Consider the following 16,518-nt stretch of genomic DNA (forward strand, 5'->3'; position numbering starts at 1 on the left):
GCAATTACATAAGAACATCATAAGAGCCCTGCTGGATCAGACCAAGGGTCCATCTAGTCCAGCACTCTGTTCACACAGTGGCCAACCAGCCATCGGCCAGGGATCAACAAGCAGGACATGGTGTAACAGCACCCTCCCACCCATGTTCCCCAGCAACCGGTGCACACAGGCCTACTGCCTCGAATACTGGAAATAGCACACAACTATCAGGGCTAGTAGCCACTAATAGCTGTAAGGAATGGGAAAGGGGAAAGATTGGACGGTCTCTGGGATTGGGGGCTGCCTAGGGTGTTGGTAGGAGATGTGGTGCTAGAAACATGGTCTCATCCTACTGCCTTGACTCCCCTGTTCAGTTTTTGAAACTTCATCTGCATTGCTCAAGCTTTCAATACGTTTAGAGTCGTATGAGCTAGAAACTGGATTGCTTCAAATGAGGGGGTGGTGAACTCTGTGCTAAATAGTAAATTCCACACTTAAACTGCAGTCTAAATGTGAGAGGCACAAGCACGTCTTGGCATGAAGTTGATACTTAAGAAGACATTAGAGCCCATGCTAGCATTCATAATTTTTATAGCTACAGAGTACCATCCAAAGATTCTGTACAACTGAGAATTTTGCCCCTGCTCATATTGAGCAATCTTGCCTCAGTCTAGAAGACACTTGGATACAGGCACTGCATATTATGCAAGCAAATATGACTACTGATCTCATCTGTTGGCCATGCTGCCTTGAGATGATGGGAATTGTAAAACAACACATTGGGAGTTTAGCAGGTTGGGGAAGGCTGTTGCACAAAGTCCACATATTCCAGTAGAGCGCAGCAAGTAACTTTAGGTGCTTTCAGGCTTTTATGGCACCATCGCTCTGCCTCATTCATTGAGTTTTATAGGGAGTCCAAATGACATTTGGCTTCCCCACCTGGGGCTTTTTTTTATCCGCCACTCAAGATTAGTTACTCATGGAAGTTTGCAGGACTTTTACATGATGATGTCAAGCTCCAGTCCTCTCCCATGCTTTCTGACTTTTATCCCTTTTTAAAAATAAGTTATTTAAATAACTGGAATTGAATTTCTCAGTGAAAAGAGGAAATGGCACTATAACACAGTGTCCTCTAGTGGCGGTATAATGAATCATATAAAGAAGCTCCAGGGAAGGGGCGGAGAAACAGAAGTGCATGAAAAGGGATGAGCTTAATACTGCAAAGAATACAGAAACAGAAGTTCTGGTAAAATTGTGGGATAAAAAGCTTCTGTGTAGAGAAGCCATTTATCTTCCACGCATAGCCCTCCCATGTTTTCCCACTGCTGCTTGTCTTTTTTTTTTTTAACCATGGAAAATCTGTAAAGGAAGGAAAGACAGAGTAACTGCACAACACCTTCAAATTACTATTGCTAGGATCCCGCCATCTGGAAGCACCCTTACACTACTTGTTCCAGGAATGAAATAGGATTCTAACTCCGCCTACATAACTTGCTACTGACACACATGGAAGAGTAAATGCTGACTCTACAGGATGATAAAGCTCATAAGCATGTAGGCGTGAAATTTTTTTAAACAAGATAATGGATAGTTAGTCTTGAGCAGGATTGCAGATTTTTTTTATTAAAAAAAAGTAAGAGGATTATTCTTGCATTATAAGATCTCTACACAGCAGCCCTGCAAAATGTCTGATATACATGTCTAACTCAATGTTAAAAATTTGAGTATATTTGTCTGAGGTGCATTGAAACAAGTCTCTACTGCAAACAATGTGGTCCAAATGCCTTCACCCCACATCTCGGATAAGACTTGCTAGTACCAAAGTAGCTATATGTAGACATGTTCAAGTGTGTTCATTAATATGGGTTTTATAAAGCCATGTCCAAGTGAATTCATTAACTGGTCTCTGCTTAACCAGTTCTATTTTTATGGATCACCCAAACCTGATTCCAGGTCATAAGAAGAGCCATGCTGGATCAGACCAAGGATCTATCTAATCACACATTCTGCCAGAATTATGCCAACTCATAGGGATAGTGGTTGTAGCATATTGGATTCTCTCCCCCACCCCCTCATATATTACTCCGGCTGCAAAAATATTGGTGAAGCATATCTTGGAGCAGGAAGCTGCAGGTGGGTTGGAATCTCTTCTCCCTCCCCTTTGGGATTTTTAGTAGCTAACAAGAGGCTTGTTCTGCCTCTTCCTTGCAATTTGCAGTCATGCATCTCCCTCCATCCCAGGGTGTGTACAGACATACTGCCCATAACTTCTGGTTATATCTTCTCCCACTATTATATTCCTCACTGCAATAATTTAAAGTCTTTATACACTTCTCTGCATTCAAGAACAACGTTTTTAGTCGAGCATGCTTGTTTTTAAGAGCATGAGTGCTTGTGCTCACATAAGTGCATCATACAAATCGCAATAGTTGAGATTCTTGGTACAACAAAGCTTGAGACCGCAATACCTGATGGAACGCCTCTCCCGACATGAACCTACCCGTACACTGCGCTCACCATCTAAGGTCTTCCTCCGAGTGCCTACTCCGAGGGAAGCTCTGTGGATGGCAACAAGGGAGAGGGCCTTTTTGGTGATGGCCCCTGACTGTAGAATGATCTCCCCGATGAAGCTTGCCTGGCGCCAACATTGTTATCTTTTCGGCACCAGGTCAAGACTTTTCTCTTCTCCCAGGCATTTAACAGCATTTAACATATGTTAAGTTTGTTTGTTTATGGACCCCAGAACTGTTATTTTTAAATGGATACTGTTGTTTTTATTTTTCGGATGGTTTTTAAATTTTGTATATTTTTTAATGTTTACTGTTTTTAACTTTTGTAAACCGCCCAAAGGGCTTTGGCTATGGGGTGGTATATAAATGTAATAAATATGTTTCTGGCACCAGATTCAAGCAGCCCCGATCATAGGATATCTTGGCCAATGTGCTTCCTGCTCCTCCATGCAAAGACCATTGTTGATCTTAATATTCCCAGTTGATTGGAGGGTACACTTCCTGTCCTAAACATAGTCACCAAGCACAGGTGCTCGAATTGCCCTCTTCCTTGCAACGGGAGGAAATGTTAGCCAGGAAAGCATTGTGCCGTCTCTGCTCTCTTAGCTGGGTTTTTTCTGAGCCTTTGGTGGTGGCAGATATAAAGCAGATGCTTCCCTGTGAAGCAACCTCAACTCCACTGGTGATGTCTTCACTCCGTATGGAGCCCCAAAAGTAGCATGCTTCTTAAGGATGTCTGTGTAGGAGAGGTGGGCTCACATCCTCCCCCAGTCTGCCACTGTTACCCATAACGTGTTGAAATGTCATTCATGCCTGGCTGCACGAAAAGGTCCGACTGTCGCAAGTCATAAAGGCAGGATGTGCAGTCTGAAACATGCTTGGCTCGCCATGTTCTGATTCCGCCACTGATGTCTGCCCAGAGTCTGCTTCTCTCCTTATCCTTCTTCATCCTCATTCGTAAAAGGAGCCAAATGGCATAGTGCTAGCACATAAGCCCCATCAGTGTTACTACTGACGCAGCGTACTAGAAACATGAAATGGTTGATTACAGGGAACACTTGCTCTTGGTGGTGAGATTTGCACAGGATGGGCCTGTTCTGTCCTTTGGCACTGAGATCTAGGGAACATAGATGACAGTTTCCCAGTGGCAATCAAACTTGCTTGCTGAACTTTAATGCCTTTCCTTTTTCAATATTGCATCCCTGGAGGAAGCCAGTTCTGTACCCGCTTAACCAAGCTTGACACCTCTTATATCCGTCTTTCAGTTCAGTGATATTTAATGGGCTTAAATCTCTTGTCACAAGCCAGGGTTGAAAACAATTGGCAATCTCTTGCCTTTTGCTGCTGCATGTGAACTTGCCCCCATTTCTCCACAAACAGAGTCTGCATTCATGCAACAGTCATAACATACTGCAGTAGAAAGGGTGAGAGGATAGGGCACTACCTTCTAACAAATTGTGTCTTTGGTCTATCTAGCTCTATGTAGTGTATTGTGCTGCAGAGTTTCAGGCAGAGGTGTTTCCAGGGACTTCTTGGAGACGGAACCTGGGACCTTCTGCATCCAAAGCATGTGATCAACCCTCAAATTATAGCCCTTGAATGAGAAGCACTGTAATTCTTGGTCTAGGTACCTCCAGACTGCCATGAGAGACTGGTAGATGTGGTATCCACTAGCTTCGTTTAGCTAGGCAAGTGGAGTAGTTCCATATCAGCTGTATATTTCTCTATTCTGTTAGGTAGAAGTAGGGAAGTGCTTGGGCCATCTGGAGGCAATTCTTACCATACTCCAGATGTGTGCTAACAGGGCTGATCAAAATTAGCAGATGCAAACAAGCACGGGACTTTCTTTAAGGTCTACATAAAACTTTTGGGAAAGATGGTGACACTATTCAATTGATTGTGAGAATTTAGCTCTTGAGTTTTGCTGTCGGATTGTGTATCTGCCCAGGACATGTACTGGCCAAAACAGCAAGAGCCCAGGATGCAGCTGGTTTCTTGACAGCCTTGCCGGCCATCTACTTGGGTCTGCTTTAGTCTTGCCTGCAGGCAAAGAACCTGATTGGACTTTGGAAAAGAGATTAAAAAGGACTCTCTTGTTGCCAGTATTAAATGAGTTACAAAATCTGAGGAGGTGCATTGGCACTGAGCCCATAAAAATTTATAAGTTTTCACAAAAAAAAACACCTTTTTACACTTGCAGAATGCAACTGAGTAAATTCGCTACTAAGGACCATGGATGAATTGCATGTGCCAAAGTGTAGAGTAAAAAGAAATAAATTGAGAATATATTCCTTGCTACCGATCAGGATGTAAAATCTGAAGAAAGAACAAGCTTATAGAATATATACAAAGGGTGCTGTGAACCACTTCAAATCTGAGACGTATAAATTAGTCAATGCTAAACTTTATTTTTCTCCTACTAAATACTAGATATATCAACAGTAAAAATGATCCCCCCAGAAATAGGTCTTTGTTACATGGGTCATCTATGATCTTGAGTAGAGAAATATTTTCTAGCAAGTAACCCCAAACCTTTATTCAGTCACTACACTATTCCAATTTCCCACTTCTTATGAGATCCAGCTCCTTTGATTAATAGCTAGACAGGCGGGTTCATTCTTTTATGAATTTGGGGCTTAATGAGCCTTCTATACTCTTTGGGACTGGCAGTTTAGAAATATGCTGTCAGCAGCTAATCTTTGTTTTTGAAGGTTCCAAATGTTCCCCTTCCTACAACTTTGTTTTGCAAGCTCTGTGTGTGTTTTGAGATTGCTCAGAGCCTTATAAGTCCGGTGTTTAAAGCTGCCTGATGCAGCCGTAGCATTCCATCCGGCTCACGTCAAACAGTTCCAGCTGCATCTTATCCTGTGTTCTGGGATCAGCCTGACAAGCTGCTTTGGAGAACAGCGGCGGCAGCTGCAAGGCCTTGAGTAGCTGCATCCAGGAATGGCTTGTTCCAGCTGCAAATTCATGGAGGAGAAAGCTATCAGAGGCTACTAGTCCTGCTGGCTGTATGCCTATGTGGACCAGTTGCTGGGGAACATGGGTTGGACAGTGGTTTTGCACTCAGGTCCTGCTTGTGAGTTCCCCAGAAGCAGCTGATTGGCCACTGTGTGAACAGAATGCTGAACTAGATGGATCCAACCTGGCTCTTTGTATGTTCTTACGTTCATCCAAGTTCTGCCCCAGTTAAGACCTCCTTGGAGAGGATTATGTTTGCCATCTTCCAGCCCTCTCTCTTGCCTTGGGAGGCTGTCAGGTCAAAGCTGCTTAGATCACACTAATAGAAGTGCTTTGACAAAATCTCAGGTTGGTATTCTGATTGTTCAACATCTCATTCGTCTAGGTTGGCATGTTCACTCACTAGCACAAGGGTAGGGTAAAAACCTATTTTGATCTATGGCAGCCTTCAACCTGAAGCCCTCCAGATGTTTGGACTTCAATTCCCATCAGTCCCTGCCAGCATGTTGGGAGTTGTCATCCAGAACATTTGGGAGGAATCAGATTGGGAAAGGCTGCTCTATGGTATTAATGCCAAGGCATAAGTCAGGAGCCAATGGCCTAGATACGTCAGACTTAAGGTCTATAAACACTGAACAGAAGTAGGTACTCAATTTGCGAAACAAGGACTAGTGCCTTCAACATGTCTGAAATCAAGGCATTTTGAGGAGTAGCCAGCATCCTGTTAGCCCTTGATGTTTGATCTCCCCTCAATCTTTGTAACACTTCTCTGACAGATGATACTTTTACCTATGAAGGTGTGGGTCTGAATATTAAATATTGTGCTTTCATCCAGAGAGAGGATGAATGGGTGGCAGCTTCTAATTCTACTTCCTGCAGCATCTGGGAGGTGGGAGTCTGAGCTTGGTACCCCTATAAATATTGGGAGCCCACAAATTACATGAAAAGTCTTTAGGTTTAACCCTTGGAATCTGCAGTGAAACCCAATGCCCCCCAATGTGTTGGACTAACAATCCCCAACCCTCCAGATTATGGGAATGGTAAACCAGCACATCTGGAAACCACCAGGTTGGGAAATGCTGGTGTGGTTAATTTATAGAACTCACAGCCACAATGTGTGGATGGCTAGTAGTAGTAGAAGATGATTTTACAAAGAACTAGACAAATTCATGGACGATCGGCTTTAAAAATATCAGCAACTGTTAGCTATTATATTGATTTCTTTATTTGATTTGATTTTGTTTGATTTGGTATCCTTTTGTACCAAAAATGGTACTCAGGGCAGTTTACAGAGACAATTAAAATTGTTTAGAAATACATTAAAATATAATAAAAACATGATTACAGAATAAAATAAAATGACAGCTAGATGAAAATACCAGGTGTAAAAACATTGCAACTCCTCACCACGTGATGCTGCTGCCAAATGACGCAAGTGCTTTTACTATACTTAGAATCATAGAATCATAGAATAGCAGAGTTGGAAGGGGCCTACAAGGCCATCGAGTCCAACCCCCTGCTCAATGCTGGAATCCACCCTAAAGCATCCCTGACAGATGGTTGTCCAGCTGCCTCTTGAAGGCCTCTAGTGTGGGAGAGCCCACCACCTCCCTAGGTAACTGATTCCATTGTCGTACTGCTCTAACAGTCAGGAAGTTTTTCCTGATGTCCAGCTGGAATCTGGCTTCCTTTAACTTGAGCCCGTTATTCCGTGTCCTGCACTCTGGGAGGATCGAGAAAAGATCCTGTGTTCTTACTGTATTCCTGGAGGTGTTTGGATGACCACTGTTGGAAAGGGATGCTAGATTTTTGTTCTGCCTTTTCTTATGAGAATCAGGTGCCTAGAACTTTGCAGATCCCAACAAATCAAGTCCTGGCTTTAAATATGCTGCCACCATATCCTGTAAATTATTAGACTTTGATCCTACAGATCAAAGGTTGAGAGAGGATGCAAGGATGGTTGGACAGATTAAATGACTATATTCCTTGATTCAAAATCATCATGTTATTATACAGCTGGAAATCGGCGATGGACAGGTCACCAATTTGAAAATAGCCCCTTGCACCAAGAACACTAACGTATTCTTCCTGGGGTGTGTACTTGCATGTATTACTCATACAAGGAAGAATGTGTGTATTTTCCCTCTCCCCCTCTCAAAGTTGAATCTATGCAGTTGAATCTATTTTATTTATATAGCAGGGTTCAATTTCCAGAGTGGTTTACAAGCCAATTCAGCTACAAATTAAGAAAGCTAAGAATTGGAGGGAAGGGATGGTCGTTTTCTCTTGCAGCTGTTCTTAGCGGTGGTATAATGGCCAGTCATAGCAGTTCCTTCCCAAGGATCTTGGCCTGCTTGTAGCATCTTTACCCCTTCCAGCTAGCCACTCTCTTCTTTCTGATCAACATTAGCCCTACCCTATCCTATCCTATCAACATGGCCCAGAGAGGGTACTCCCACGGTGCTGCATCTTCAACGTGGCCAAGATTTTCCTTGTCATAGACTAGATTTGGGGGTATTAAATAGTACTACTTGCTGTGAGTAACAGTTTGGAGCCAGGAGTGCACAAATGTCTTGTGTAGAAATAAGAATAAGCCATGTCTAGGTTCAAGATCCTGCATAACCACGGCCGATTGTGCTAAGCATGTTGGAAGCAGCCTAACAGAAGCAAAATAGCAAAGCTAGCCAAACTTGCACTTCAGATGGCCAGTTTGTCAAACTTCCTTATTAAACTTAATCTGATGGAGATGCTTCCTGACTGATTAAGGATAACTGGATGTGGTAGTAGAAATGTCTCTTTAGCTGTTCCATGGTTGTGGTTTGTTAATGGGCTGGGAAAGTGTCACTTCAGATTACTGTTACACATAAGCAAGGGAGTTGCCTAGGTAAACTGTTCCTGTAGCAATTTTTTAAAGCTTTCCTTTGCAAACAGACTGCTGAGTTTCTGTTTCCATAATGAGAGACTGTGTGGCACAACACAGAGGCTGGTGATTGGGTTTTTATGGCATTTAAGAGCTGAAGAAACGTGGAACACTTGTGCTAATTAGAATGCAAATTTAAGACTCACATTCCCCACATCCTCTGTCACTCGTTAAGTGTCATCATAAAACTACTGCAAACTAGAGGGTACGATCAGATCCAGAACAATTCGTACTTACTGTTCTTAGCTGTTGGCCCATCGTAGAATATTTTGCTTGCCTCACTCCGCTGACATTTTGTCCACATTCTGTAGGTTCTCTTGACTTCTAGCATGTGGTACAATGTCTCTAAGGAAATTAGAGCTGCTATTTGACTAATGGTACTTTGGTGCTGAAAAGTCTATACTGCTCCATAGCTTAAAGCTCTCTGGGCAGTTTACAGCAATTCATAAAAAATACAACAGCATTACAAAATACAACATTACAATAAAAACAGGCTAATTTTTTAACATATAAAAATTAAACCAGTAAAAACAATTTTAGTAAACAATTTTTTAATAATATACTTTTTCAAGACAGCAGACATAAATGCACCATCCTATGCCTTTGTCAAATGCCATTCAATGCCTGGGAGTAGAGGGCAGTCTTAACCTGGCCCCGAAACATGACAGTGTCTGTGTCAGGCAGGTCTCAGTGGGAGCTCAGAGTCGGGGGGGGGGGGGGGCACCACTGAGAAGGCCGTCTCCTTTGTTGCCACCTTCTGAGTCTCCCTCGGAGGTGGCACTTGGAGGAAAGCCTTAGATGTTGATCATAGCGTCCAGGTATGTTCAGGTTGGGAGAGGCAGTCTGCCAGATATTGCCGTCCTGAGCCTTGTAAGGCTTTATAAGTTAAAATCTGCATTTTAAACCAGGCTCTGAAACATACAAGCAGCCAATGCAAGCAGGCTAGAATTGGTTTTATATGCCCTAGTTCCCATTATTAATCTGGTGATGCCTGTTCTGAGCTTTCAAATAGTATTTACTTTCAATTGGGAAATCTAGCCCTAACGTACATTTGAATGCACCTTGTTAGCAGCTATTGATCCCATTTCTGCTCTACAGGCACTGGGATACTTATAACATCTTATTACGTACGCAGTCTAGTTTTAACCTCCGAAAGATTTGAAGAATAATGGTAATTTAGAATAAATGTAAAATGCTTTATGGTGCCGAACACCAACCTGCATTAAATGACTGGGCTATGGTGTTAGATTGAACCTTGCAGGGGCGAAGGTGCTGTTTCTCCTATGGAGAAAGTAGGAACATAGGATGCTGCATTATACTGAGTCAGATCGTTGGCCCATCTAGCCCAGTCTTGTCAACACTGACTGGCAGCATCTCTCAAGGGTTTCAGGTAGGATTCTTTCCTTGCTCTGCCTGTAGAAGCCGGGGATTGAACCTGGGACCTTCTGCAGTGTGATAGAGCATGTGCTCTATCACACTGAGCTACGGCCCCTAAAGGGAAGCGCTTGTGCCTGACTAGTCTTGGGGGTTCCGTTCCTCTTGAAACTCTGGAGGAACAGCCTAGCTCAAAAAATCAGCCAAAGGGTGAACAGTTATAGGGACCTTAATTGCTTGCTTCCTACTCATCCCAGCTAGAAGAATCTCCAGCTGACCTCATGCTGCTGCAAGGTCACTCTGGTCTTGGTCATCAGCCAGTGGACTAAGGGCAGCTGGGTAGCTGTTGCACCACCTTCTTCCTGATAAGAATTCTCGTGTTGCTTCTAAGCACCAAGATACTATTAGATTTGATCCTCTCATTCTGAGGTCAAGGGGGGAAAGGAAAGAAAAGGAAGGTCAGCCTGGTCCCAACTGGATATAAATACCTGCCAACTATCCTTTGACAATGCCAGAATAAAAGCTAGTCTTTGTTTTCTCCTTCCCTTGTTTCTCCCTACCAGTTTGCAAGCTTTAGGGCTGTGTCTGCCTTACATTTTCATGTATGTACAGCGCTTGCCAGCAGAACGGTGCACTGAATAGGAATTTCTGAGAGCTGTTCAGCTTTTGAGCTTTACTGTGTTGGTGCTTTCACAAATGTTTGTTGTCTGGAAAGGGGTGGAATTTATCAAACCTGCTACAAGCAGGTCTACTCTGCAATGCAACACTTTCCTGCATCAATTAAAGCCAAAACCCATTATTTGTTGTTATCGTTATTAGCTTCTTTAGCATCATGTGTGTCCCTGGCCCTTCACAAAGAGCAGGTGTGATGGGTCCCTACCCCAAGGGGCTTAAAATGTAACATAGATAGAGAAAAACAGAGGAAGGAGGAAATGGAGGCATGAGTAAGCAAGGAAAGAATATGTGTTTACTTCAGCTACAGCTTGGTTATTATGCTGTCTTTGTTGGTTTCCTTCTGCCTCCAAATATGGAGTGGCAGAAGCTTTTTAGTAAACCCTTGCTGAGAAAGCTGTAAGCAAAATGACAGTTCCTAAGATGCAAACAAGTGGCACATTCTGAAGCTATTAGGCGGTGATGATACATACCATGATGTAAAGCTTTTGGATGCCAATGGAGGTTGTTGGCGCTGCTGAGTGCCTGCCCCCATTTCGTTTGCCTCCAATGTTGAGAGGATCTCCAAAGCCATGTACGAGGCTGCCAAATTCTTAACTTGGAGCATGTGGGCTGATCCAGAGCTCAGTTAGTTGGGAAGAAATCTCAATTCAAAAGTCTTGGGGTGCTCTTGCACCCTTTCTGCCTCACTGCAGTGAGAATTCTGATCCCGACTGTACTGTGTTAGATTAAAAGTCATGCCTCTTTGACCTACCACCTCAACCTTTCTCTAGAAAGAATGGAGGATTTGAGTCTCGCTGTTGGGGAAATGTATTCAAATATGTTACAGCCTGGCTTGGGCACCACTCTCTCCCTTCAGGGGCTTGGTTGCAATAGGAGGAGAGCATGTCTTTCTGAGACCTTGGTGGGCAGGGGAGGGGTGGAGAATCTTAAACTGGTATAGGGTGGCCACTTATGCATTGCCCCCAAAGACAAAATCCATCGCCCCCAAAAAGGCAAAAGAGGACACCAATTTGCATAGCAAATTGAAATATATAGGTGCAAATTTGGAACTAAGAATTATAATTTAAATAGAAATACAATATAGCTTACCATGGGAAAGACTGACTAGGTGGCCTGTGTACCTGCTCAGTCTCCTGTCCAGGTGTGAAGTGTTGATGGGCAACTTCACGTACTCTGCTCTCTTCCGCTTTATGATTCTTTGACCTTAAACTGGATCTGAGCTGAACGCTTCTTTAAATAGAGGACTGTCCTCTGCCAGCTCTCCAAAATGGAGGACTGTCCTCTGTAAAATGACCACCCTAATCTGGTAACATCTAGACAGCCCTTGTGCAGCTGTTCCAGACAAACTGTACTCCCTTCCGGCGTTTTCCTACTTTGTAGGGATTGAACCTCTTGAATTTGGGAGGCCGCCCTCTCCAGAGAGCAAAGCAAGGTCAACTCGGTGAAGTTGAGCCGGTGTTGTGCCACGTCATCTTTTAAAAGAGGCCCGGTGCTTTTTCTTCCAGTGTGGTCCTTCTGAGCATTCATGGGTCAAAGTAACATGAACCTTTGTGAGTGGGTGGTTTAGGATGCTTAAGTTGTTACAAAAATACAAAATTGCTCCATCATCTAAGACCATTTTTATTCCAAAACCTAAGAATACTGATGTAATTGGAACAGGGGTGTGCAGGAGAAGGAGCAATGCTGTTTGTTTGAAAGGATCATGGATGGTGAAATTAGCTTCAAACAATCTAAATATTAGGGCAGATATTAAAATATTTAGCTTCTTAAAACCTGGCTCTACTTTTGTGTGAAGTGAGCTTCTTGGATATTTTATGTAGTTAGATACTTTCTATTTCTTTAAAATATAGAATGCATTAAGGGCTAAATAGCATGACAGATTTTAACTTGAGAAATGGAAACTTGACCAAAAATGGTAAATAGGACAGTAAAGCTTAAAGCAGCGTTGATCCAACTTCTGCTACACACGCTAGTATGAAAATTCTTGTTGAAAGAGTTGCTGGGGAAGGAAGGGTTAAACATCTCCTTCCCATGCATTATAGGACCGATGAACATTGTGGGTGGGGGTGTACATGCTTGCTATTCAAACTTAAAAAACAACAACCAGACTTAGTTGCATTCTGCGTACTTCATGCAACAAGCACACTTTATTTTTCATCCAGTATTTGTGTTGGAGAACTCTGTTGGCTGCTGTCTCTACTTAATTCCTTCCCTCCATTATTTCCTTTAATTCAGGGATGAGGAACATCTCGCCTGCAGGCCTAATCTGGTCCAAGGAGATTCCACATCTGGCCCCAAAGCCTCCTTGGTTTCATACAGTATGGGAATCATATGCCATTAGGTGCCATAACTAATCAGCCCACCTCCCAGGCCATGATGGCTTCCTTGAACAACTGTTAAACTCCTGGATTCGTTAGTCGAATGACTTGGTGGTATAGTGATTTCTAAACCAGCTTGTCATTGTTTCATCTTTCCTAGGTACGGACACTTTTTGTCAGTGGCCTTCCTGTGGATATCAAGCCCAGAGAGCTTTACCTGCTTTTCCGGCCATTCAAGGTGAGTGGGTGCAAAAGAGACACTGTGCCTTTGCTTGTTGAATCCTATAAGAAGGAAAGGGCTGTGGCTCAGTGGTAGAGCACACGCTTTCCATGCAGAAGGTCCCAGGTCCAATCATGGCATCTCCAGAAAGGGCTGAGAAAGAAACCCGGTCTAAAACCATGGAGAGCCATTCGTGTAAGCAAAGACCCTGTTCAGATGACACACTAAGCCACACTGGTTAAGCATTTTGAGCTAAACATTATGGCTTAGCATGTTATGTGAACCATGGTTTGCTGTGTCATGTGAACCATTCCTAATCATGGTGGCTACATAACCATGCTTTAAGCATGCTCATTAACCATTTGCTGCAAAAGAGTCAGCTAACCATGGCTTAGGATGTTATCTGAATAGGCCTAATATGGAGCTAGTTGGATCAACGTTCTGAGTTGATATAAGACAACTTTCTTAGTCCACTGATTAGACAACCAGGTATCCTGTTCAGTCATCTTTACTTTTAGGTGGGGCAGAGGAGAAGACTTCTGTCTGAAACAAAGGCTTTATTTATATTTGATTTTATCCTCCAAGGAATTTGGGATGGTATGCATGTTACCTTTCTCTCTCTCCTCTCCTCATATCCACAGTTCTGAAACATAACTTAGGCTTACAGTAACGTGCTCAAGATCTTCATGGCTGAAGAAGGGTTTAATCCTGGGTCTCCTTAATCCATCTCTAAACGCTCCATCTACTATACTAGGCTGACTATGCCAGAACAGATGGGCAGGAATACTTAGGTCCCACATTACCACCAGGGAAGAGGCAATAGCAAGGGCTGTTGGAGGAATCCACAACAGAATTAAATGAGTTTGTATTTCTATGAATCCAACCATAGATTCCGCAGCGGACCAGCTTTTCCCGCATAACACGGATTTTACGGACTGTTTTTTGTGGGGGGGGGGTTTACTTCCTGGAATTTCATGTAAATTTAGTCATAGAACAATACATACATAAAAAAAAAACATTGGCTGATAAAACACTGGCTGAAAATGAGCATTTCCCCATGGGTTTTTTTTATATTTCAGGGGAATTTGTGCATTTTTGCGAAGGTGAATCTGCACAAATGCACATTTGAGAATTTGGGGAGGGAAATGCTTCTGTCCATATGCAGACGACGGAAAGAAAACCACCTGACCATCCGTGAAATGCAGATGGAATGGATTTTCCAAAGTCCAGACATCCATAGCCATAGCTCAGCGGAGGAGCCCCTAAGGTTCAGTTTTCAGCATTTCCATTTAATCAGTCGTCTTCTGTAGGGTTGGGAAATACCTCTGACGGAGCCCCTGGAGATAGGGTTGCAAGTCACAGTACTGGCCTAGATGTACCAATGGCCTGACTCTGTGTAAAGCAGATGTAGATGGAGGTTTCGTGTGCCCCATCTGTGGTGTAATTAGTGGTGATGGGGGGCGGGGGGGGGAGTGTTGCCAATATAGTAACTGTATCTTAGTCTTAACTTGTTCCAGAGGGCTGCAAAAATATTTCTGGCACTTGAATGTGCTGTTTAAGGGCACTGAGCTGGCCTCGCAGCCTTTTTTTCCTTTTAAGGAGCCCAATCGCTAACTTGCTGGCTTCTCTCTCTCTCTGCCTCTCTCTCTCTCTCCAGGGTTATGAAGGATCGCTGATCAAACTAACATCAAAACAGGTAATGCCTCCCTCAGCCCTCATCCTGGCGGCTGCCCAACTCCACTCTTAACTACCTCAGTCAAAGATCAGATGTCCTAATTAGGAAAAGGGGAAGGAGGGGAGCAGTTCCTAGCCCTGGGATTACAGTAAAAGGGACGGGCAGTTGCATTTGCATTTGCGATGCTTCTATTAACCCATCTAGAGCCCCTATCAGAAGGACGTTCAGCCAGATCATCCTATTTGTGACACAAGCACTGGCTGGCACTTTCTAACTTTCTGCATAGCGCAATAGCAAGCCCTTTGAGCAATGCTAGGTCCTGGGTTTTGAGGGCCGTTGGGCAAGGCACCCTCATGGTCTCGGTCCCGCTGTGAGCCCACCGTCTCACCACTATTGTCAGGAGCTGCTATCACTCCTCCTCCTCTTGCTCATTATCATCATCATCATCATCATCATCATCATCAATATACTGCCCCATAGCCGAAGCTCTCTGGGCTGTTTACAAAAGTTAAAACAGTGAACATTAAAAACAAATATACAAAATTTAAAACCAGAAAAAGCATAAAATACAAACAAAACAGACAATATCTGTTTAAAACAACAGTTCTGGGGTCCGTTAGAAAACAAACTTACGTTGTTAAATGCTGTTAAAATGCCTGGGAGAAGAGAAAAGTCTTGACCTGGTGCCGAAAAGATAACAACGTTGGCGCCAGGCGAGTCTCGTTAGAGAGATCATTCCATAATTGGGGGGCCACCACCGAAAAAGCCCTCTCCCTTGTTGCCATCCTCCGAGCTTCCCTTGGAGAAGGCACCCGGAGGAGTGGCATTGCTGCCGCTTGCTTGCTTGAAAGGTAGAGAGCCAGGGATCAAGCAAACAGTGGCACCTACTGCTCCTCCTCCTTACCACCACTGCTCCCTGGGCCAGAGTGAGAGGCAGGTAAACAAGCAGGTTGTGATGGTGAAGAGGAGGAGGGGGCTCTTATCAGGCCCCTTCCGGGGTGTGGGCCCTTGGTACGTGCCCAGCCATGCCAACCTTAGGTTTCAGCCCTGCGTTTGAGAGCCTGGAAAAGACAAACAAAATGCACCCATCCCTCAAGGGGCATGGTACGAGAACTTATTTTAGGGGGTCTGTTGTGATGGGCATGACTGCTAAATACTCTGCCAGCCAGACCGAAACTTAGCAGTCTACCTCTGCTGCTTGGGGAAGAAGGAAAGGTAGCAATGAACGGGTTGGCCTGGCCAATGTAACAGAAAGTTCATCACCTTTTCCCATCCCCTGAAATGGAAGCATGGTGGATTGGAAGGTGAAGAGGGACCTCACTCACCCAGCTCCTTTGCTTGTATGCCTGCATGGAGGCACCAGCTCAGAGTCGTGCCAGGGGTGGCCTGGAAAGGGAGTCTCGGGGTGGGTGTGAGTCTTCTCCACCACCTAAGATCTGTATAGCCAGAGCATACAGCCTGTGTAGCTCAAACCGTGTATTCTTTTTCCCCTAGCCGGTAGGCTTTGTTACCTTCGACAGCCGGTCTGGTGCGGAAGCTGCGAAGAATGCTTTGAATGTGAGTATTGAGGCCCCTGCAGCAGATGTGCCTGCAAAGCCAAAGAGCCAGGCTGCCTCGGGGCCCCAGCATGCTGTCTTCCCCACACGTAGTTAGTTGAATGGAAGCACTGCAGATCTGTAGCCTACTTTGAATACCTACAGATGGCTGTTGTGTCACGTATTTGCATTTGTGTGCTACAGTCTTCCTTACCAGTTGGCAAGCATGATGTTCAAGCACACCTAATCCAGGAGGAGAGAGCTCAGCCCAGTGCACTGGTCATCTGTATTGATGCTCTGTGTGTTGTACCAATTAAGCCCTGGTGACATACCTACCATGTGCCTTGTACC

The 16,518-nt window shown here is 44.0% G+C and overlaps 1 protein-coding gene across 1 annotated transcript in view; it reads left to right on the forward strand.

Moving 5' to 3' along the window:
• The window catches only part of RBPMS2 (RNA binding protein, mRNA processing factor 2), a 39,056-nt gene that overhangs the window by 9,748 nt on the left and 12,790 nt on the right, over positions 1-16,518 (forward strand). The window contains exons 2-4 of the mRNA XM_063142892.1: positions 12,898-12,975; positions 14,615-14,653; positions 16,127-16,189. Of these exons, the coding sequence (XP_062998962.1) occupies positions 12,898-12,975; positions 14,615-14,653; positions 16,127-16,189 (180 nt within the window). The remainder of the gene's footprint in view (positions 1-12,897; positions 12,976-14,614; positions 14,654-16,126; positions 16,190-16,518) is intronic.

This window comes from Elgaria multicarinata, chromosome 16 (assembly GCF_023053635.1).
Source record: "Elgaria multicarinata webbii isolate HBS135686 ecotype San Diego chromosome 16, rElgMul1.1.pri, whole genome shotgun sequence".
Lineage (NCBI taxonomy): Eukaryota > Metazoa > Chordata > Lepidosauria > Squamata > Anguidae > Elgaria > Elgaria multicarinata.